The following is a 24150-nucleotide window of genomic DNA, read 5'->3' on the forward strand; positions in this document are numbered from 1 at the left end:
AGAGAGAGAGAGAGAGAGAGAGAGAGCAATGTGTATATTCATCATGACCAAAGTAAACTATTCCTATTGTCTTCTGATACGGCAGGAGTATTGTACAGTAAAACATCTATAAGAAGCCTGGAAGCGCTAGACAAGAAGCTGCACTTGCCAGTTTATGTTTATGTAACGTACATCTGAGGAAGAGTAGACAAATCACATTTCTCCATGAATGAAGTGCATGCAAAAAGGCACTTAGTGACCGAAACCTATTGTCGAAAAACAACTGCGATACCACTAGCTCAAAGTCAAAACCCTACTCTCTGCTTACATTAAAAGAGCTCACATTCTTTGGAGTGGCAACAACCAACGGTGCATTGGGCGATACTGATGAAAAGCTGTCATGCATAAATTTGCTGTCCACAATCGACTCTTCTTTGGGTATAACTCTGTAGCAATAACAGCTTTTCAAACCTCGAGTTACTTGGTAGCACTCATGATTGCTCTCCTTCACTCTACGAAAATTCCATACAACTGTAAAATTGCCAACTGTTGCCACCAAATTGCGCTCCTGCCTGCCACTTTCAGTAACCTGCAACACAAAACTCTCTCTCTCTCTCTCTCTCTCTCTCTCTCTCTCTCTCTCTCTCTCTCTCTCTGTCTGTCTGTCTGCGCGCACGCGCAAAAGGAGGGCTTGGTACCCTTCAATATTACGTAATCAAAATTACAAGCCCAAACGCACACAAAATTAATGAATTTGATAGCGAAAAAACCCTGAGATATTCAACAACCACAAACCATAGGGAAAACCAACCAGTAATACAGAGTTACAAAGGATGGGTCATACTACAAAAGCTAGGAGCAGGAGAGTAAGGGAAGAAAATAGCTGAGAGCTGAAGCAGAAACAAGCCAACCAGACTTCGACCAAGAGGCCAAAAACTCCACTAAAAATTTCCGATATCCAACCCCAAGTCTCCAAGACCGGCATATCATAGTTACCAGGGAACGGCATTTAGAGAGCCTGAACGCCAGAACGGCGTTCCGGCAGGTCGCAGCAGCAGGGAACGGCCAGGAACGTCTGGGTGTTCCGGCAGGCAGACAGTGACTCACCGGAACGACCGGATCTGAATGCATCGGGACAGCCGGAACAGCCAGTCAATGGACAGTTTTCAATGGCCATAAACGGGCAGATTTTGGGAGTCTTCTTTCTGGAAGCCCTTATAAATTGCTCCCTTTCATTCACAAGTGCAACAAGCTCTCAAGCTCTCTCTCTCCCTTGCTATCAAGCTCTCTCTCCCTTGAGGCTTGCTCTCAAGCTCTACCCTCGGGCCTCAAGCTCTCAAGCTCTCCCTTGGGCTTGCCCTCAAGGCTTCAACGGAGTCAAGCCTCCCTCTCAACTTTCAAGCCCTCTCTCTCAAGCTCTCTCTCTCCCTTGCTATCAAGCTCTCTCTCCCTTGAGGCTTGCTCTCAAGCTCTACCCTCGGGCCTCAAGCTCTCTCCCTTGGGCTTGCCCTCAAGGCCTCAACGGAGTCAAGCCTCTCTCTCAACTTTCAAGCCCTCTCTCTCAAGCTCTCTCTCTCAATTTTCAAACCCTCAAGGAGCAAGCTCTCTCTTTCTCGGATAATCCAATTATCCATGGCCTCTTCTTCTCGTTCAACCCCCTCTGTTCAAGCGGGCAACACTCAAAAGGCGAAGGAATGGTCGTGGTGGGATGAAGTGACCTCGGAAGGCACCTTGTCGGCGGCAAGAGGTTCTCGTGCATGGGGGGCGTGACAAAAATTTTGCACCAACGTAAGCATTGAGAAGAGGAAGGAGCTTGAGGAAAAGGATCGGCAGTTCAATCATAAATCCAAGCCCGCACGCAAAGGTATCAACCCGATAACCCTCATTTTCCCTTCTTCTTCTCTACCCGGTGTCGGTGTTGGTGCCGGTGGATCTTCATCGGGTCCGATTCGTCGCCAAAGGACCCTTGCCACCTCTTGGAACCCAAAGGAGGAGGAGGTGGATGCCGCCGTGGCCCGATTCTTCTATCACGACCATATCCCATTTGCCGCGGCGAGGTATGTTTTATCGATCTTCTCTCTCATTTCTTCCCCCATCGTCGTCTCTTCTATGTGTAATCGAAATAGGTCAAAGTATTGGAAAGTTATGGTGCAACGAATAGGAGAGCATGGCACCGGCTATCTGCCGCCATCTTCGGAGGCTCTCCGAACCACTTTGCTCGATCGAGAGAAGGCGATCATGGAGCAAGCAACACTTAATATTCAACGGCTTTGGGCAAAACATGGTGTTTCCCTCATTACTGAGGGATGGAGCGATACAAGGAAGAGATCTATCCATAGCCTCGTCGCATACTCGAGTGGAGAGATATACTTCGTGCACTCTCATGATACCACCGAGAGTGGCAAGTCCGCCGATGTCCTCTCTGCAGAGTGGACAGCGGCCATAGAAACGATCAGTGAGCAACACGTGGTGGCCTTTGTCACATATGGGGAGGCATCAAACAGGGCAGCAGAAGCAGCTATTATAGAGGGCCACTATCCGCATGTGACAGTGTGCTTTTGCATGGCACACTGCTTGAACAACCTTCTAAAAGACATCAACAAGCTAGAGTAGATTGCTCCAGTCATTGCTCATGCAGGTGAAGATTATTACTTTCATCAACAATCACAACTTGGTTCGGAGCAAGTATCTCAAGAGGTCGGGCGGCAAAGTGCTTTTAAAGTATTCAAACACTCGCTTCGCATTTAACTTTCTTCTTGTGCACAGGCTGTCTAAAAGTCAAAATGCGATCCGACAGGTCTTCATCAGTGATGAGTTCACCACCTCCCCCTATGCAAAGACAATTGCAAGGATTTTGTGCAAGGATTAGGCAGAGGACCTTGACTTCTGGAAGGAGCTCAAGAGTCTAGACGCACAGGTAAAACTGGTGGTTCATTTGCTTTGAGTTCTGGATGGCACGGACCCTTGCATTGGCAAGGTTTATGAGGCAATGGACCGCATGATCGAGCAGCTTGCATAGCTTGAGCCGAAAGCAGAGTGATATGAGGAGATCCATGAGCTTTGCAACTCGAGGTGGAATTCATATGCCTGCAACGTACATGGTGGATCCAGAGTTCCAAGGTGCAGGGCAAGAGACAGAAAGAGAAGTCATGAACCAATTTACAGAGATCTTAAACAAGATGGTTCTAGACAGAGATGGGCGACACATTGTCAAACATCAGTTCAGACAGTACAAAGAGATGCAGGGATCATTTGGCAGTCCAGATGCTCAGATTGATCGCAGAAAGATAGGTTCAATGCTATGGTGGGAGGACTATGGCTATGATGGCCCTGAGCTTCAGAGATTGACGATCCGTATTCTCAGCCAATCAGTTAGTACCTCATGCTTGGAGCAATTGTGGAGTATCTTTAGCCACATTGCTTCCAAGAAGAGGAATCGGCTTGGAGTGGAGAAGGCAAATGATTTTGTCTTTGTCAGCGCAAATTTGAAAATGCTTTGGAAGAGTGCATGTAAACAGAAACATCCTTTTACACAATGGGAGATGGAGCAAGAGGCTCCTCAGGCAGGTGGAGATGCAAAGCCACCGACACCAAGTACTTCATCTGTCATAAACTGGTGACGTGGCAGGCCCCTCGACAAACACACACACGCTGAATTGTTGACGTGGCAATACGGACAGGTGCTGACGTGATAGTACGGCCAACAGTACATACCCGAAAATTCCGCTAACATGTTGACGTGGCAGTTCCGTACGGACAGGGCCATATTTTGCGCTGACAGCTGTACGGAATTCCGCAAATTGCACTGATGCTTTTCTAGGCAAGATTTTTGGGATCAGTTGCTTTTGGAACACGGAACTACGTCGGGCCATGTCGACCGAATTGAACTGTGAATTTTTAAGTTGTGAAGTATTTGAAGTGATCCTTTCTTGTGTCGCGAGAGAATCTAGACTTGGGGTGCCCAAGTTTGTTACAGTGGTATCACAGCACGGCCGATTTCTCTTCTACAGGGAAATCCGATCCTTTTTCTCGCGACATTTATAGATTCCAACAAAGAACAGTCGACTCCTCCTGCCTCTGCCGATGCGGGAGGAGATCGCGGAGAAGATTCTCATGAGCAATCAGAAGAGTTCGGCCCACCTCGGCCTACTCAAGCTGAGATTGAAGAGATAGAACGTCAACAACTCATTGACGAGGCAACAAAGCAGATGATTAAATTTGCTAAGGATCCCCAATTTGCAAAATTTTTGACCCAGCAGGCGATGACTGAAGTTCATACTCTGTGGCAAAAAACCACCCAACCACCAATCAAACCAGCGATCAAGAAGCCTCCTACACCGAGACTGTTTATTGAAGAAAAAGTCCATGATGCGGTCCAGGCCTGAATCAATCAGATTCTGGATAAAGAAGCCGACGGAAAAGCAATTGAAGCAACGTAACAAGGGAACTAATTTCCTCGGTTACTTGGGTCAGAAATCTACTTTTGAAAAAGCCAGAAAGCGGAAGAAGCATGTACGCTTCAAAGGATTGCCAAGTTCGTCCTCATCTTCTGATAGCTCGGACACCGAATCTTCTTCTAATCAAGTGATGAGGACAAGAAAGGCAAGAAACGACGGACAGATCACATGTTTTATGCAAAAAGAAAGCATTTTTACAAAGCCAATCAATATGATTTCCTTGACGACAAGGGCAAAAAGCCCAAAGAATAAAAGGAGGAAGGACAGGCAATCAAGTTTGAGCATTTTTCAAGGTTCCGAGATGCTCCCAAGGCTTTAGCCTTTGTCCAACCAGTTTGACATAGCATTTTCTGGAGGCCGCTATACAGAGCACTCCAAGATCATACGGGAGACATCCTTCCTGAAAGGCAATGCACGGACATGGTGGTCCACTCTGTTGTTAAGGAAACAAGCGCCGACAAAGTGGTTGAAATTTAAGAAACTCTTTATTTCTTCATGGCTCACACAAGAATACAAACGAGATGTGATTACTGACTGGAACCATGTTCGGATGGTCAAGACAGAATCTTTGGATTCTTACTTTGAAAGATTTTGGGAAATTTTTCTACATGTTCATCCTTTAAGAAGATCAAATTTAAGGAGCAGGTTAAACGATTTTGTTGTGGCTTCCCAAAGAAAGTCGATATTATTGTCTCGAAAGGAAGTCCGAGTCTATACAACAGTTGATGGGACATGCGAAGCGGGGATTTGCTATACATTTGGGTAAACTGACTTACCCATCAGATGAACCTCCAACAAGTCATAGCAGAAACAATCGACAAAGCGATAGACGACCTTCACTGACAAAAGACCAAAGAGATGAATATTTCAAAGCAGGGAAGTGTTTTCAATGTGGAGGACAAGGACATATCGCTACAAAGTGTCCCAAAAGGGCACAAGAATCATAATGACTGGCAAATTGAAAGAACAGCACGACGAGGTGATACTCGTTCCAAAACAGCTTTTTGAATTTACATTATTTTGCTTTATAGATTTATGAAACAAGACTTTTTAGATGATTTTGAATTTTGAATAAAACTAATGTTTTATAAAAGAATCTGTTAATTCTAGAAAAAGAGCACGATTAACAATGAGATGGAGCAGTGACAGCTCCTAAATGAACCTGATATCGAATCATGGATCACAACTGATTCGATGGAATCATTGACTAGACTACTCTGTTCAAAATGAACTTAGTGATAATCTGGGATCCTTGGAAATAATGCTCGCACACGATAGTGCTTGAGGCTCACACACGACAGTGCTTGAGGTGAAAGATTTCTCGCACACGACAGTGCTTGAGGCGAATGACTACTTGCACACGATAGTGCTCGAGTCGGAAATGGAAAAAAAAAAAATCTCTCTAGACATGATAGCAATATGGGAATAGTTAACCCGACATCATTGAAATCCGGAATAAATCTACATGTGGTTACTAAATACGTTGTTGGCAGTCATAGTCTGAGATTTGGAATGAATGTTTCTCTGATTGATTGTCATGTGATGTCATGTGCAGTGATGTGACCGTCGTCTTTGTACATGTGCTAGATGTGTCGTGTCTAGTGCGTCGGTACTAACAGTCAGTGTCTACTAAGATAGTTTATAGTCTCTGTCTGTTTTGCACGCGTAATTGAGGCCGATTACAGTTCTTTCAAGAGGGGGTATGTCACAAACTGCTGACGTGGCAGGCCCTCGGACAAACACACACACACATATGTTGAATTGCTGACGTGGCAGTACGGACAAGTGTTGACATGGCCGTACGGTCAGTAGTACCGACCCCCGAAAATTCCGCTGACATGCTGACGTGGCAGTTTTGTAAGGATAGGGCCGGATTTTGCGCTAACAGCTGTACGGAATTCCACAAAGCGCGCTGATGCTTTTCTGGGCAAGATTTTTGGGGTCAGCTCCTTTAGGAACAAACTGCTTTAAGGGACTAGTTGCTTTTGAGTTTAACTGCTTTTGGGGCTCTGCTTTCGGCATCCCTTGTAAGAGTAAAAGAGCCCTAAGGGCCTCACTCTTCAAAGCATCTGGATGCAGAGTCTGAGAGCAGAGGACCCTACGGGAGTTGTACTTTGCTCAAAGATTAATATAAAAGAAATATCGGAAGGGGCGCCAATCTTTGGGGCCAATCTCTCTTGGCACGGAACTACGCCGGGCCGTGTCGACCAAATTGAACTGTGAATTTTAAAGTTGTGAAGTATTTGAAGTGATCCTTTCTCGTGTCGCAAGAGAATCTAGACTTGGGGTGCCCAAGTTTGTTACATCACCCTACGGGAGTTGTACTTTGCTCAAAGATTAATATAAAAGAAATACCGAAAAGGGCACCAACCTTTGGGGCCAATCTCTCTTGGCACGGAACTACGCCGGGCCGTGTCGACCAAATTGAACTGTAAATTTTAAAGTTGTGAAGTATTTGAAGTGATCCTTTGTCGTGTCGCGAAAGAATCTAGACTTGGGGTGCCCAAGTTTGTTACATCACCCTATGGGAGTTGTACTTTGCTCAAAGATTAATATTAATATAAAAGAAATACCGAAAGGGGCACCAGCCTTTGGGGCCAATCTCTCTTGGCACGGAACTACACCGGGCCGTGTCGACCAAATTGAACTATGAATTTTAAAGTTGTGAAGTATTTGAAGTGATCCTTTCTCGTGTCGCGAGAGAATCTAGACTTGGGGTGCCCAAGTTTGTTACATCATCTATGGCTGAGGTGAGCCGGGCATAGAGCTTGATGATAAGGAATGGGAGGATGTGCATGATGTACACCCGGCTACTACGAATTGGAAGGCTTCTCAGGCTAGTGGCTCTTGAGTCTTGAGACTCGAGAGTTGCGACTTTAGGACTTCCATTATCCTTACCTTTTTGTATGGCTGCTTGGCCTTGCCCTCTTTGTAGCATCTTTATGGTATTTGTCACCTTTAGTCTTTTGGTATTGTGGTCACTTGTTTGGTCCCCTTGTAAACTCATTATGGTATATGTCACTTTGGTTTTTTTTGTAGCGCCTTGGCGGGCCTTTTTAGCCAAAATTAAGCAAAAAATGTATTTTGCTCAATGATATGACTCAACTTTCAAAGTTTCAAGTCTTATCTCTGACTTCTTCTCTTGCAATTATTTGAGAGCTCTAATTTGTAGTTCCTAATTACATGTGTAATTGTGTATGGGCATTGTGTTTGTTCAATGTTGTGTATGTACCATGGCCGCGGCGGCGCACATCCCAATCAAGTCATAATAAGGTCGAATGGTCTTCGAATCGTGTTTTTTGTGGGTATTAGAGTCAAAGGACTCTAGTACTACGTGTATTCAAACACATAATGCTAAAAATAGCATTATTTGGGTATTTTTGAAGCCTACTGTTCCACGCCGTTCCCATTTCGAACCCGTTCCCGTTTCCCGTTCCGCAGGGAGGCCCGTCGTCGTTCCCATTCCGTGTTCCGGGTAACTATGCGGCATATCCTAGCAAAAGAAACATCACCACCGCAAAGAGACTCTAAACCAAAAATCTGGGGGAGAGTAGCCTCTAGCCATCCTTGGCATTGATCAACAAAACTATGGCCCTCTTCAACCTACAAATACAAGAAACCAAAGACGAGACACACACAATAACCTCCACCAAGCTGTCGACCCTAGTATCCACCAAACAAGGGAATAAACAACAAAACATATAGGAGAAAGGAACCATGTGAGCAGACACGCACACCTATTGCACACAACTGTAGAGACACGCACACACATGTAGAACAACCTGATAGTGAAAAAAAAAATTCAACCACCACAAACCATTGGTAGAAACAACCAATACTATAGAGTTACAAAAGATGGATCATACTACAAAACCTAGGAGCAGGAGAGTAAGGGAAGAAAATAGCTGAGAGCTGAGGCAGAAACAGGCCAACCAGACTTCAGCCAAGAGGCCAAAAACTCCACCAAAAAATTCCCGATATCCAACCAAGTTCCAAGACTAGCATATCCTAGCAAAATAGACATCACCACCACAAAGAGACTCTAAACCAAAAATCTCGGTGAGAGAGAGCCTCTAGCCATCCTTGGTATTGCTCCATAGGGCTATGGTTCGAATAAACCAAATAAACAACAAAACATATAAGAGCAAGCAACCATTGTAAGGTGCAGTGGATATGAATGATAAACTTTGCTCAAGATGAGTGCTCCAAACTGTGCTCAAGGTTCCTTTTACTTACGGAAGGGAGAGCCTTCCGTTCCTTTAGTGAGGGGGTGCAAGTGATCACAAACAAAGTGGATAAACACTGTGAATGAAGGTGCTGAGACTGAGAGATAGAGAGAGAAGAATATGACACCAGAATGTACTATTGATTGCACAAATCTCTACAATGCAATGGACTTGCCGACGATGAGGACGACGACGAGACGGGCTGAAATCTGAAAATGCTAATGGTTGAAATCTGCAAATCTGTATCTGCTGAATTTTGACTCTATGTCGGTGACGACGGCGATGACGACGAGAAGACGATGACGACACGCTGAAAACGCAGATGCTAAAATCTGCGTTTTCCGGGCTGAATCTGTAAACGTTGGCTAATCTGATCGTCGTGCGGCGGATCTGTTGCGGGAAGGTGGGATCTGCGAGGTTTGGGGTTGATCTACGGTGTCTAGGTGCTCAAAATACAAAACGCTGATGCTAATGGCTGAACTGTCGCCGGGAATCTGCAAAACACTAGGAGATCTGCTATTTGCAAAAACGCTAGGGCTGATCTGGGGTCCGCTGCAAAAACGCTGGGGGAATCTATTGTGTCTACTGTCGCCAGGCTGCTGCAAATGCAAAACGTTGGGCTGATCTGCAAAGCTTGAAACGCTGGGCTTGTTCTTGGCTGAAAACGCTATGTTATCCGCAAAGGGGGGTCTTGCTGAGAAGGTGCTCTGTTGGATGTCAGGTCCCTGCTGCCTCTTTTGCCAGAGAATGCTAGCGCTAGGGTTTCTTATATACATGCTTGTCAAAATTGCCCTACCCAGTTTCCCAACAAAAGTCAAAAATAATAAGTGAAAGATGGCTAAAATAGGGAAAATAGGTTTTCTGCACTGTAAAATGCTCCTGATGGAATCTGACTGAAATCTGATGGTCATGCTATGTGCAACCAGAGGATATGCATCTACTCTAAGAGTCCAAACATACACGCTCTGCGAACAGACTCACAAAGATGCCAGAACACTTCCTAGGCTAGACTGATTGAACCCTTGTCATGAAGTAGCTTGTCCACGTACACATAGGGTTAGATGTGCACGTGACATCCCCTCCTTTTCAAAGTGAGGTACTGGTACCAAACTGTATGGCGTCGAGCGAGATCGCCAGCAGCGTCTGGACTCCTAGAAAGGATTCTTCGCCGGCCCACTCTAATGGGTGGGTCATGCGATACTTGAACTTCATAAAGGTCTGCAACGCTTGCTTCTTTGGGCCACGCCGAAAGCGAGACAGTCATTTGTGGCTCCTTTAATGCTTCAACTTCGTCTATAGTCATGCGTCTACCTTCTTCAAGAATCTCCAAGGAGGAAAATTCTTGAAACCACTTCCAACACAAAAACATGAACATACCCATTCCATGTAAAGCGACTAGAAAAATTCTAGTCTTCCTAAAAAAGTGTGCATGCAATGTAGATGAACATATAGACTGAGTGCCCAACCGTTCATCAACACACGCAAACAATGGAATCGAATCCTGACTTGCTGATCTAAATCAATCAACTTTGGCAAATCACAATGGAAATGCCTATGCTTGGTGCTCAATCCTTCTTGTGCTCTTTCGGATACTGTGTCATGCCAAGGAAGAGACATAGAATGCGAATTCCTTGAATGCAAACATTTCACCTTTTCATGAGCAAATCGCATACATCCTCCATGCTCATTCATGAGTGAATCGTGTTCATCGTACAATATGGCATGCCTGTGAAAAAGAATCACATAAGGACGGTGACTAAAATACAGGAAAGCATCACGAATGAAACACTCGAACAATGAGTACTGACTAATCAATACTTCCTGTGGGAGTTCTTTGGACCTCGACTTGAGAGCCAAGATCGGTTCTTCGTGATTGATCGAATCTTCCTATGGGGGTTCTTTGGACCTCGACTCGAGAGCCAAGATTGGTTCTTCGTGATTGATTGAATCTGCAATGAGGTTAGCTTCACTAGAAAAAGCATCAACTAAACCATCATTTGTGAAAAATCACATCTTTATCTTGCAACTCATCATGCTTATGAGTGCTCACTTCTATATCATGCAAATCATCATGCTTATCATCTCACTTATCATTATCATGCAAATCATGTGTGTAGTGCTTTGAAAAAGAAGAGACTGAAAGAGTCTCATTCTCCTTATTCTTTTCAATCTTCGCCTGCACATTACAAATGAGAGATAAAGAATGAACAACTTGCTCTCCACGAATGACAATGGGAGAGTCACTTTTGGCATTGAAAGTGAACGTAATTTCCGCCCAATCGATGAGAGGGTTATGCTCACAAAACCATCGAATGCCTAAAAGCATATCACATCTTGGGAGAGGAGATACTACAAATTTCCTGCGGAAGGCCAATTGTTGAACACTGAACAAAACATCAAAGCATTCTTGCGTGATGAGATAGTCCATACCAGGAGCGAAGCCCAACACCTCGAAAGGAGATGTCTTGCTAACCTCCAAGTGGGCTCTTTCGACAAGAGTCACTAATCACATCATGCATACTACCTGGGTCAAACAATATGACAAAATGCATGACCATAACACTTAATGAGAGACTCATCAATGGGAGGATCGTGAGAAACTTTGGTCACACTCGTGTTCTCATTTATTGCATTGACAGAGAAAGTGGGTTCTGTGGGTTCTTTAGATTCATTAGATTCAAGCTTAGGACATGTTTTTTTTATGTGACCCTTGATGTGACAATGATAACAACGACCTTCCTTAGAATAAATGCTTTGTTCTTCCTACGTGATGTATCCTCCTAAAGTTCCTTTTTCTGCCTTTTCATATGGAGTGAGCTTAGGTTTAGCAATTGTGTTAGCTTTACCCTTAGGTTCATTTTGTGAGTTCTTTTCTGAGAGACTAGAGGAAGATTGGTTAAAAGAGTTACCATTCTTACCCATTCTGAGAAGTCTGAGAGGTACTTTGCACAGTCTTGTTCTCCTTAGGCTTTCCCTTGTTGTGCTTCATCTCTTAGGAGAGAGCAATTGCTACTGCCTTGTTGAGATCCACGGGGTCGAAGACTTCTACATCAAATGTGATATATTCGTCCAACCCAAAAAGGAAAGCCTCTTTGCGCTCATCATCCGATTTGCGTAATTGGGTGCCTCTTTCCAGGCTGAATCTGCAAACGCTGGCTGATCTGACCGTGCGACGAGGATCTGCTGACTGCGGGAAGGTGAGATCTGCGAGGTTTGGGGCTCGATCTGCGGTGTCTAGGTGTTGAAAATACAAAACACTGATGCTAATGGCTGAACTGTCGTCGGGAATCTGCAAAATGCTAGGAGATTTTCTATTTGCAAAAACGCTAGGGCTGATCTGGGGTCTACTGCAAAAACACTGGGAGAATCTGCTCTGTCTACTGTCGCCAGGCTGCTGCAAATGCAAAACGTTGGGCTGATCTGCAAAGTTGGAAACGTTGGGCTTGTTCTTGGCTAAAAACGCTATGTTATCCGCCGGGGGAGGTCTTGCTGAGAAGGTGCTCTCTTGGATGTCAGGTACGTGCTGCCTCTTCTGCCAAAGAATGCTAGCACTAGGGTTTCTTATATACATGCTTGTCAAAATTGCCCTACCCAGTTTCCCAACAAAAGTCACTTCAAAATAATAAGTGAAAAATGGCTAAAATAGGGAAAATAGGTTTTCTGCAGTGTAAAATGCTCCTAAAGAAATCTGACTGAAATCTGATGGTCATGCTGTGTGCAACCAGAGAATATGCATCTACTCTAAGTGTCTCGATCAGAGCTACACGGTGGAAACGGTCCGAAGGTGACGTCAAGGAATTTACCCCAACAACCTTCCACTTAAAGGCCCAGAGAGTTGCCTATAAGCTATTTAACTCCCACCGTCTGTAGGCAATGCTCATGTTGTGCCTTTGGCAAACTTTTGATAAGAGTATCTACATGGTTCTCATGTGTACGGATTTTGATAAATAAGACCAAACCATCATCAAGTATCTGTATGATAAAATGGTACCGCAGATCAATATGTTTAGTACGCGCATGAAACATGGCATTTTTAACCAAACAGACTGCATTCTAACTATCACAACCAAGGACAAGCATGTCATCAAGCAATCCAAGCTCACTCACTAAGCGGGCTAACCATATGGCTTCTTTGGAAGCCTTAGTGACTCAAACATATTCGGCTTAAGTAGTAGAGAGTGCAACTATCCTCTGAAGTCTAGAGCACCATGAAATAGCACCACCTGCCAGGTTGTAAACATACCCACCAGTTGACTTGCGGATATCGACATCACCTGCGATGTCAGAATCACAAATATCCCTGCAATTTTAATGGACCTTTTCCATAACACAGTCATTTACTTTTGGTCCCTTTCAAGTACCTCACTATGGACTTTACAACATCCCAATGTGCTCTGCAAGGAGTAGACATAAACTGCTCACTACTCCCACTGAATAAGCAATGTCAAGTCTAATGGCAACCATAGCATACATGAGAGAGCTACAAGCTGAAGCATAAGGTATGCATTGGTTGCATCATCAGTTTTCAAGCATTCACTTGCACTCAACTTTACATGTGTCTGTAATGGCACGCTCAAAGGCTTAGCATCAGCCATATAAAACCTGTCAAGTACTTTTTCAATGTACTTTTCTTGAGACAAAAACAAGAGTTTCTGTTGCGTTCTCTCCTTATGCACATGCCCAGAAAATCTTTCATTGCGAAAGCTAAATTCAACTGGTTTTTGAGTGTGCCGAGTGCTCTTGTTCTTCCCAACTAGTAGTATGTCATCCACATACAATACAAGAATCATTGGGCTGCTGTCTCCATCTCTTTTGATGTGTAGACAGTAATTTGCATGGCCACATTTGAACCCATGTCTAAGCATGAAAGTGTCAAATTTTTTGTACCATAAGCTTGTTTCAACCCATACAAACTTCTTTTGAGCATACATACAAGCTCTTGCATCATGTACAACTCTTCTTCAGGATCACCATGCAAAGATGCTATCTTTACATCCATTTTAAATCCAAAATAGCAACAAGAGCAAAAAGAACGGGGAGGGTAGTCATTTTCACAACGGGAGAAAACACCTCTTGAAAATCAATGTCTGCCTTCTACGCATATCCTTTGGCAACAAGCCTAGCTCTTGTTCTTCCCAACTAACAGCATGTCATCCACATACAATACAAGAATCACTGGGCTGTTGTCTGCATCTCTTTTGATGTATAGACAGTAATTTGCATGGCTAAGCATGAAAGTGTCAAATTTTTTGTACCATATGCTTGTTTCAACCCATACAAACTTCTTTTGAGCATACACACAAGCTCTTCCTTGCCAAGGATGACAAAACCTTCCGACTGCATCATGTACATCTCTTCTTCAAGATCACCATGCAAAAATGTTGTCTTTTACATCCATCTCCAAATCCAAAATAGCAACAAGAAGAAAAAGAACGTGAAGGGTAGTCATTTTCACAACTTGAGAAAACTCCTCTTGAAAATCAATGTCTGCCTTCTACGCATATCCTTTGGCAACAAGCCTAGATCTCGTTCTTCCCAACTAACAGCATGTGATCCAGGTACAATACAAGAATCATTGAGCTACTGTCAGCATCTCTTTTGATGTATAGACAGTAATCTGCATGGCTACGTTTAAACCCATGTCTAAGTATGAAAGTGTCAAATTTTTTGTACCATAAGCTTGTTTCAACCCATACAAACTTCTTTTGAGCATACATACAAGCTCTTCCTTGCCAAGGATGACAAAACCTTCCGGCTGCATCATGTATAGCTCTTCTTCAAGATCACCATGCAAAAATGATGTCTTTACATCCATCTCCAAATCCAAAACAAGAAGAGCAAAAAGAGCAGGAAGGGTAGTTATTTTCACAATAGAAGAAAACACCTCTTGAAAATCAAAGTCTGCCTTCTGCGCATTCCTTTGGCAACAAGTCTCACCAAGAGGTGTATTTTTCTTGTTGCCTTCTTTAAATATGTACTACATATTTTTATATATTCTATTTTTACTTGTTTTCCTGAGAACCCCTGAAAAGGTGCAAGTGGACGACAGTCACTGAACATTCAAGTCACATTCACATCACTACTTCCGTTAAGATCTTGGATAAGAATCGTGATCAATCGGCAACGTATTTAGCAATCACACCTAGATCTATCACTGATCTCCACAGATGTCTCGATTGACTAAATCTTGTTATTATCATGTCCATCTCATCTCTCCGGAAAACAAGACCGAAATGTTGCAGTCAATTCGTCTATCAAACATGCACTCAAACACTACTCACATAACAGAGCACATGTAACAGATTCATTTCGGGAATTCTAGTTCAAAGTACTTCTTTCATAAAGTCATCCAGCAAAATACTATTAGCCCCATCAATATCCCTGAAATCCAAAGGTAGTCAGTGACTTTATTCCATCTAAGTAATTTGTGACAAAGGAGCGGAGTAACTCCCCTCTTGTGCACTCTCGCCTGCACCTGATTCAACCCGCTGATCTCCCGGAAATCTAGGAATAGTCAAAGCTAGACCAAAAGTGTCAAGGTAAAGTTCCAAATCTGAGGAGTATCTGCTAGGTCCTCCTTCTCCATCCACTTCGCATCCAATGCGAGATAGTTCTTAAACCATAGTTACTCGGAACGCGGAACAGGGACGGCAACGGGGACCCCCGCGAAACGAGGGAACGGCTAGGGGTCCGGAACGGGAACGGGAACGACGCGGAACGGGAGACATAAAAAACACCCAAATACTGCAATTTTTAGCTCTACATGTTTGAAATTTGAATACAAGTAGTATTAGAGTCCTTTGACTCTAATACTCACGAAAAACTCGATTTGAAGACCCCTAGGCCATGGATGATGCGAGAGGGAGAGGGAGAGACTCGAGAGGAGGGAGAGGGAGAGAGCTTGAGAGAGAGAGAGAGAGAGAGAGAGAGAGAGGTGCAACGGAATGATTGTTTGCGCTTTGCTCAAGATGAGTGCTCCGAACTGTGCTCAAGGTTCCTTTTCGTTCTTATGGAAGGTAGAGCCTTCCGTTCTTAATGAGTGAATGCTATGATCACAAACAAAGTGAAGGGACACTGTGCGTGCAAGTGTATGAGACTGAGAGATAGAGAGAGAAGAGAGATACGACACCAAAGACGTAAAACCCTCCTCCAAAGGCCCCACTCTCGTTGGCGAGAGTGGTCTACTATTGATTGCACAAAGTGGTACAATGCATATGCAATGGACTGATGCAACTTGGGACTATGCCGATGACGACGACGGTGATGACGACGACGACTTTAGGGCTGAAATCTGTGGTCTTCTATCTGCTGAATTTCGGGACTGTTTCGGTGGCTGAAAATGACTGTTTTGGCTGCGTTTTTATGGCTGAAAATGGGGGTTCTTCTGCAACCAATGGGGCTGAATCTGCTACCTCCTATGCATGCTGAAAACGCCGAGTCTTTTGCTGCAATTGTGGCTGAAAATGAAAAGCGCTGCTGCTTTCCCTAGCGTTAGTAAAGATGTTGAAAACCTGGTACTGTTGGCGATGGTCTGGAAAATCGCTAGGGCTGAGTACTGATAAGCAAATCTGCAAGGCTTGATGGCGATCCAGAAACGCTAGAGGTCAAGAACTGCTGAAAACGCCAGGCAGAGATGGAGTCTGGCGATGGCAAACCAAAACGCTGGGTACTGCTGAGAAGGTGCCTGTTGAGCATGTGCTCTTGTTGCCTCTTCTGCCAGAAAGTGCTAACTTGGGTTTGCTTATATATTAACTTAGCAAAATTACCCTACCTACTTTTGTTGGAAAGTCACTTAAAAATAATAAGTGAAAATACCAAAAATAGGGAAAATAGGCTAAATGCACATGAAAATTCCCCTGACTGAATCTGATGGATTCTGAAGGGAATATTGATGATCATGCTGTGTGCAACCAGAGGATATGCATCTATACTAAGTGACTGGGCATGCACGGTCTACGAATAGACTCACAAAAGTGCTAGATCACTTCTAATCTAGACTGACTGGACTGACTGAACCCTGTTATGCTGTAGCTTGTCAACGGACACATAGGATTGGGATGTGTCACGTGACAGGGAGAGAGCTTGAGAGAGAAGAGAGGGGGAGAGCTTGAGACTCGAGAGTCGAGAGAGCATAAGGCTTAAGCCTTAGACCTTGAGGGCATGTGGATTTTCTTGAGAAGGGAATGAGTGTGAGGGGGTGCATTTTGAGTCCTTGCACACTTTTAAAAACACCTAATGTTCATTACAAATTTGCAAAAAACTGCCCATTTCTCCCCATTTTGAGAGTTGGCCATTCCGGAGCCATTCCGGCCGGCCGTTCCGGTATCAAGTGGTCACCCGGAACGGCAAAACATTCCGGGACGTTCCGGCCTTGCGGGGGGGGGGAGGGAACGGCGTTCCGACGTTCCAGAGCCTAGGGAACGCGTTCCCCGGTAACTATGTCTTAAACTAAGAACCACCGTATCACTTTACCTTTCACTTTTCCTTCCATGTGAGCCAGTCTCTATTCTGGAACGAAAATCTCCTCGGTCTCTTCCACTTCAGATTGCTCCTCAGGCTCCCTGTCCACTGGCACCTCACCTGTGTCTAGGGAATTCTTTGATTTGCCAGCTAATTCCCTTTTCCTTTCTTCCTTTTCCTTTCTTCCTTGTGCCCTGAGACCTGTCGGTAGCTTCCTTGTCCATTGGCACGTCAGTCTCAATCATCGAAACCCTGAGACGCACTATCATCGATCCCCTTTCTTCTCCGAAATCCTCTGATAAACTTGCATCCGGTTCCCTTAGTTCGTCGAAACCCTCGGATGTGCTACCATTTAATTCTCTTACTGCTCCAGAATCCTGCGATGAGCTGTCCTGCGATGAGCTGTCATTCGGTTCCCCTGATTCATTCTCCCCTCTTGAATAACAGCTCTCGTCGAATAGATCTTTGAGGTCTCTCTTAGGATAGTTTCCCACGACGTTAAAATTCTCTTCTTCTTCTTCTTCACTCGATGTCACAAAATGATGATGTGGCATGACAATTTCTAAGTTGTGCGAACTTATGGGGGTCCCGTTCGATGAGGCCCATGGAGACACAAAGGAAATTAAAGAAAATAAAGTGCAGCTGCTGACGTGGTAGGATCTCCGCAATCTGCGTTGATATGGCAGGCTGTACGGCAAGCCAAAAAAACACGCTGGCTGGCTGATGTGGCAGACTGTACGGAAACCCGTGTTTTGCACACGCTACTAAGAGGGCTAGCTTTTTGGAGCTTTTGAGACTGGAAACTTTTCATTTACTACTGCCTAGGGCCTATAAATTTGTACCTAGAGGCTCTCTTTCCTCAGATTGCTGACGAGCACAAAGAAGAGAAGACCCTCTATTTTTGTACTTTTGCTCAAGCATTCATATAAAAATAAATACAGAAAGGGGCGCCAGACTTTGGAACTAGGTCGGGCCCTATCATCTCTTATCAAAATGTCATTTGAGTTTATTTGAGTAATTCTCTTGTGTGTCATGCTCAATCCAGACTTGGGGTGTCCAAGTTTGTTTCAATGATGGCCTTCCATGCTTTCTAGACTTTTTCAAAAATCTACTTTTCTTACTTTTTCTCCGCTTCTTCCGTCTTTTCTCATCCTCTCTAGAACTAGAGGACGACGAACTATCGAAACTCTTTGAAGACGAAGAAAAATATGAGTCATCCTCAAAACTAGCACACTTCTTGGCTCTGCTTGCCACTTTGAAACTGGACTTCTAGCCCAAATAATCAGGGAAATCCACCGATTTCCTCTTCTTCTGAGAGTGCTTCAAGCCTTTCACTATCTAGTTCATCTTCTGGTCAAGAGCTCTGTCCAGCTCTTTCTGCGAGTACAACTTCCGCTTTTCTGCACTCGTCTATCCTTTCAGCTTTCCTCCCAACCTAAGAGGAGAATCAATGGCCTCACACCATCTCAAGTGAATCTCATCAATCCGGTAATTCTTCAAGGTTTCGCAAATCTTAAGTCTCTAGAGTACTTGATCAATCTTTTCACACACGTGTCAACCTGCAGTTGGCGTTTGTACTCTGCTCTGGCAAACTTCCCTACCGAAAATTTGTCCAATTCTTCATCCTTTTTGCCATTCCCACGCCGGATTTCAACTTTTCTTTGCCTTCCCGCCAAGGGGTGTTCTCTGTCAGATTCTTCGAGAGAACCCATGTGTATCCATGGTTCTTTATAGCTTATGCCCTTAGCCCTTTAAGACAGAGCGATGAAGACGAGAACGAGCCCCATGCGCCATGCACAAAGGGTGGGAGTGGACTGTGGCTCATAAGTACGAGGTCGGGACACAAAGATTCTTTCACAAAAACCTACGTGTTCTATAAAAGGAATCAGATCCTCCATAAAAGAAGAATCTTTTGGAGCTCTGATACCACTATTACAGTTATAGGCTTGGACACTTAAAGCGAGAAATCAATAGCGACACGAACAAAAACTTCAAAATCACTGAACTTTAATATATATATATATATATATATATATATAGAGAGAGAGAGAGAGAGAGAGACCACCTGGCCCGGTCTAGGTCCGTGCCCAGAGAGATTGGCCCCAAAGTATGGCACCCCTTTCAATATTTCTTTTTATATTAATCTTGGTAAAGTACGATGTCCAAGGGTCCTCTCTCTACTCAGAGCTCCCAAGTCTAGTGCCCTTTCAGTATTTCTTTTTATATTAATCTCCGCAAAGTACAATGTCCAAGAGTCCTCTCTCTACTCAATGCTCCCAAGCTCATCTAAGGGACAGAGGCCCTAGCAATTCTTATAAAGGCCTCTAGCCCAAAAGCATTACATGAAAAGCTTCAAGTCCTAAAAGCATTTTCCCCAAAAGCTGTCAACGCTGCCAGCGCAAATCGCGCCGCAAATCACGAAATTCCATACGTTGTGCCACGTCAGCATGGTTTTGCAAATTTCGAGAATCCGTACAACACTGCCACGTCATCAGTTCATTGGGCCTTTAGTTTTCTAGTGTCCCCTAAGCCCCATCGGACGGGACCCCATAAGTTGGAACACTTATAATTTCTTGTAAGTTTTGTCCGAACGGACATGCCACGTCATCACTTTGTGACAATTGCTTCATAGAAAGTGAATATGTTATCTAAGATACAGTGGTCCTGCACAAAACCTGTCTGCAAAGCATGGATGAGATCATGCATTAAGGGTTTCAAGCGCATACTCACCATGCGAGCGAAGATCTTACACAGAACACATGAGAATGATCGGTCCCCACTCTCTCTCTCTCTCTCTCTCTCTCTCTCTCTCTCTCTCTCTCTCTCTCTCTCTCTCTCTCTCTCTCTCTCTCTCTCTCTCTCTCTCTCTCTCTCTCTCAGAAAATGTTATCGAAGATACAACGGTCCTGCACAAAACATGTCTGCAAAGCATGGATGAGATCATGCATTAAGGGTTTCAAGCGCATACTCACCATGCGAGCGAAGATCTTACACGGAACACATGAGAATGATCGGTCCCCACTCTCTCTCTCTCTCTCTCTCTCTCTCTCTCTCTCTCTCTCTCTCTCTCTCTCTCTCTCTCTCTCTCTCTCTCTCTCTCTGTGTGTGTGTGTGTGTGTGTGTGTGTGTGTGTGTGTGTGTGTGTGTGTGTGCAGTGAAAGAGAAGAGATAACACCACCATTTCACCAAGATATGTTCTTTTATTTTAGGTCTCTATCTCTACCGCTAACTCTGTCCACTCCGATGTCTCCATAGGTGATGTTGGCTCACCCTCTGATCCTCTATAAGCATGTGCTATTAACCCAATTTCTCAGTTGTTGCAGATCTGATCACTTTGGAACCAAATACAATTTCTCGCAAGGCATATTCTTAAACAAGGATTTCGTCTAGTTGTAACCAAAGTCTGCCGAGTGCAAATAGCTCCCTTCCACTCATCTCTAAAAGTCAACAGAAGGAGCCATCACAACTGTAATCCGATTTATTAACTTCTAAGTTGTATAACATAGCAAAAGGTGTCTTGAAGATAGATCCAACCTAATGAACTAGCCAAACCTAAAATTTGTTGGCAACCACGGAAAAGACAATTTTACAAGCGCATAAGGAAGCGTGTATCTATCCTCAACACCAGCCCAAATATTTTAATCTATTTGTTTGTATGTCAATGAATACTAGCTTTTTCTAGCCAACTCAAACCTCAGATTCTCAAAGAATAAAAAACAGCCTTGAAAATATAGCCCTTTTAATGTCAGGACCAACTTTATCGGTCACCGTACTGACTGATACCTTTCGACATAACCTAGGCATTTGACGACCACCCACTTCCTATTTGAAAACACAGAACCTATGGAGCTTATGGCAAAGGCTTCAACATTGACAGCGACCAACAACAGAATACTTACCCAAGAGAATTGTCCATGTTGAAACTTGTAGTTCTTTCCTGCAAGATGTACATCGAGAGGGCTGAGCTTCAAAAGCCTTGGAGCAGCGATGTTGTTGCCCATTCTCCCAGTGAACCCAGTCTTTGTCTTGCCATCCTTGTCCTTGAACACGGTACTAATGAGAATCATGTAAGAATCGGCGGTGGCAAGAATCCATTTACCATCATACGTTACATCAACATGTGTGATTGGAGACCCCAGCCCTGGAAAAGCAGTCTTTGCCATTCTCATTGAAGTGGTACCGTAGAGGCGCACCTTCCCATCTTTAGAGCCTACAACAACTGCTCCATCACCTGTAGTGGCAAAGCATTGAAAATTTGTGCCTCTCGAAAACTGGTGACCCTCTGCCCAATCCAACACCGGGCTTGCCAATTGCTGCACAATGCCATGCCGATCTCGCATATCCCATCTGCACAGCCTATTGTCATCCAGCCCGAGGAAAGTCGACCTTGCAGCATCAAGCTGTGCGCCCTTGCTATCATTTGTAACATCTCTCATGGTGATGGGAGTTCCATCCTTCTCGAATTTCCACTGTGCAACAATCTTCCCTGTACCCACATCTAATTGATGTACTCCAGCTGAGTGCGGTGTGCCTTCATTAGTGGGGCTCAGGACCATAAGGTTGCTCTCTCCTTTAACAAGCATGGCTTTCTTGGGGGTGGAATATGATGCAGAATCACTTCCATTGAACACTACAGAAACACCCTTTCCATGAATTCCAGATGGCAAGTTTTTCACTGCTTCGATACCTTTTGCACTCACAAGGTAACTGTGATCTAGAGCTCCCATAGTAAGGCTCTGTATACTGCCTTTAGATGGTTCCACATAGTCTTCTTTCAAGGGTTTGGATCCTGTGGGCATGTCAAAACTGTCCTCCGCATCTTCCCAAACGGACTCATCTGCCACTTCAGGTTTGGCCCAGCCAATAAAGTCCTTTCCAAAGACTTTGATCTTGTTCTCCTCAGTAGCCTCTAGCATGTAGGTATTCTCAAACAAACAATTCCGAAACTCTGTCTCAAAGTCTTGAAACTCTAAGCGAGTGGAGAACTTCAGTGCCCACACACCATAGTACACAAAGTCAACGCGCAGCTGCTCTCCAAAGAATTTTGCTTGCAGCTTCTCACCAACACGAGCACTCACCCTGCTACCAACCAAAAGATACCATGTCTTCCACGATCCACTCACACCATCCCCGTCGTCATCTTCATCTTCGTCATGATCATCTCCATCTCTGGTAAACTCCCAAGAAACAGCTTTGTCCGCAACAACCCATTGTGCTTTAGGTGTATTACCTCCAAGATGGCGGTAAAGCTTGGCCTTTTGAGGGCCTTTGGCCACTCGCTTGCCTGCCAAGGTAAGAGAATCGAATTTAGAGCCGATGCTTTGGAGCCCATCCTTGGAGCTTGCAGAAGCAAAACTTTGCCGCGTGCTGGATTTCGAGGAAGAAGCGGGTGAAACAGCAGACTTCTGCTTAATTTCTTGTTCGTCTTCTTCCTCCTCCTCTTCTTCTTCAGAATCTGAGCGAAGCTCACCATCACGGCTCTGACCGGCACCCATGTCCTTCACAAGAGGAAAGTAGAACCAGCCCTGATCTGATAAACCGTTGGTCTGAGCAGGGAACAAAAACACCTGCAAATGAGAGAATATGAAGTAGTTTTGTATCAAAGAGACAAAAACGGGTGCGAGCGTGTTTCCCAAGCTGCAAACTTGTAACGCGTGGAACAATCCTCATGGGCCCGTCATGCGATGAATGGTACGATTTTTCGCGGGCACACGCGGCTATTGAAGAGAGAGGGGAAGGTGCGTGCATTCTCCGTGGCGCACAACTCCCGGCCAATCGACCCACTTTTCAGCACAGGACATGGCCGTCACATATTGAGCTCTGGTCAACACATTGTGATGCGAACATGTTAGCATTAAGTTCCCGTCGCTTGCTACAAGCAATACGCGCTTTTAAAACTATGGTATATACCTCCGTCTTGTGTGAACAGGTTGGCGAAGGCAGTCAGTAGTTGTCATCGAGCTCATTTGAACCTAGCATGTATACCACACGGTCTTAGGCCTCATTCAGACTGCCCAAGGTGCGCAATTGCATCAATAAGGGTCTTCCAGTTTTGAAGTTCACACTACACAGTCAGCAACGAATGGGCTTGACCTTCCGATTACATCGCACAGCTCTGCAGCCGTGAGGCCTCAGATCAAGCTAGGTAGATTGCCTTCTCGCCCTAAGCAGGATGGAAAGCTCATGTGTGTGAGGAGGTGGTGCCGCCTGCAATGGTATGTTCAAAAATATAGAGGTCTTTTGTTGACCAATAGGTGCTCACCAACTCGTGTTGCAGCTATTTGAGCAAGCAGTATGAACACTACCTTAGGCAGGTTTTGTACCTATCGAGAGAGGGGATAAAGTAGGCTTTAGCTCAGTTGTCCGCTTGAAGTAAAAAACCCAACCCAAATGATGTTGTCACCTTCTTGTTAATGCAACCTTGTTCAAGCTAACTCAGCCATATTTGGTAGAATTAGCTTGCGAAGGTAGCATTTTGCAATTACAGCCAAAATCTATTGACATTAGAAGAATGAGGCATCCTCTTGCGTGCGCAATCCTCTTGATGACCCCAAGGCAGTGTGATCTACGGTAGACATCTATGCTCGGGAATTTCGAGGTTGAGAAGCGATAGAAGAAAGTCAACACGTTGACCTTCTTTGCCCACGAGCCAAGTTTTGAACCCATGACCTCCCTCTTGGCAGCCTGCTGCCCTAGCCTTAGGCCTGTGGGTTTTGTTGTTGCCTAGCCACTTCAATTCCCTATAAAGTAAACTGTCATAGCAAAAGTAAACTCGAACAGATCGGACAGGTGGTGTGTCATAGGAATGTGCTCAATTATGTGGTGTTGATCGCACCGCTTGAGCTTCATTCAATAGCCCATGGAATATAGGCTTTTGGGTTGTGTGTGTGTGTGTTGGGGGGGGCGGGGGGGGGGGGGATCTTTGGATCATATAATTATATAATTGAACTTGTGTGTCCTTTGTTAAGGGAAGGGACAAAAATGTGAGAGTGCACATGGGCTGGCCAATCCCCACCTGGCAAAGAAAG

The 24150-nt window shown here is 44.6% G+C and overlaps 1 protein-coding gene across 1 annotated transcript; it reads right to left on the reverse strand.

The window, feature by feature from the left end:
* Positions 1-44: 44 nt before the first annotated feature.
* Positions 45-22774, reverse strand: LOC147437064 (protein CYPRO4-like). The gene is made up of 2 exons (XM_086486479.1): positions 21022-22774; positions 45-568 (listed from the first exon to the last, which is right to left on the reverse strand). Exons 1-2 carry the CDS (start codon positions 22615-22617, stop codon positions 293-295), a joined length of 1872 nt encoding a protein of 623 aa, XP_086342605.1. The 5' UTR covers positions 22618-22774; the 3' UTR covers positions 45-292.
* Between the last annotated feature and the right edge of the window lie 1376 nt (positions 22775-24150).

Source organism: Adiantum capillus-veneris, chromosome 17, assembly GCF_014529385.1.
Source record: "Adiantum capillus-veneris isolate H3 chromosome 17, ASM1452938v2, whole genome shotgun sequence".
Lineage (NCBI taxonomy): Eukaryota > Viridiplantae > Streptophyta > Polypodiopsida > Polypodiales > Pteridaceae > Adiantum > Adiantum capillus-veneris.

Bases quoted from the DNA above. Each gene is read 5' to 3' on its own strand.
- LOC147437064 (XM_086486479.1), bottom strand. From the start codon at position 22,617: ATGGGTGCCGGTCAGAGCCGTGATGGTGAGCTTCGCTCAGATTCTGAA. The intron at 569-21,021 runs GTAAGTATTCTG...TTTGTGTTGCAG, and splicing joins AACATGGACAATTCTCTTGG to GTTACTGAAAGTGGCAGGCA.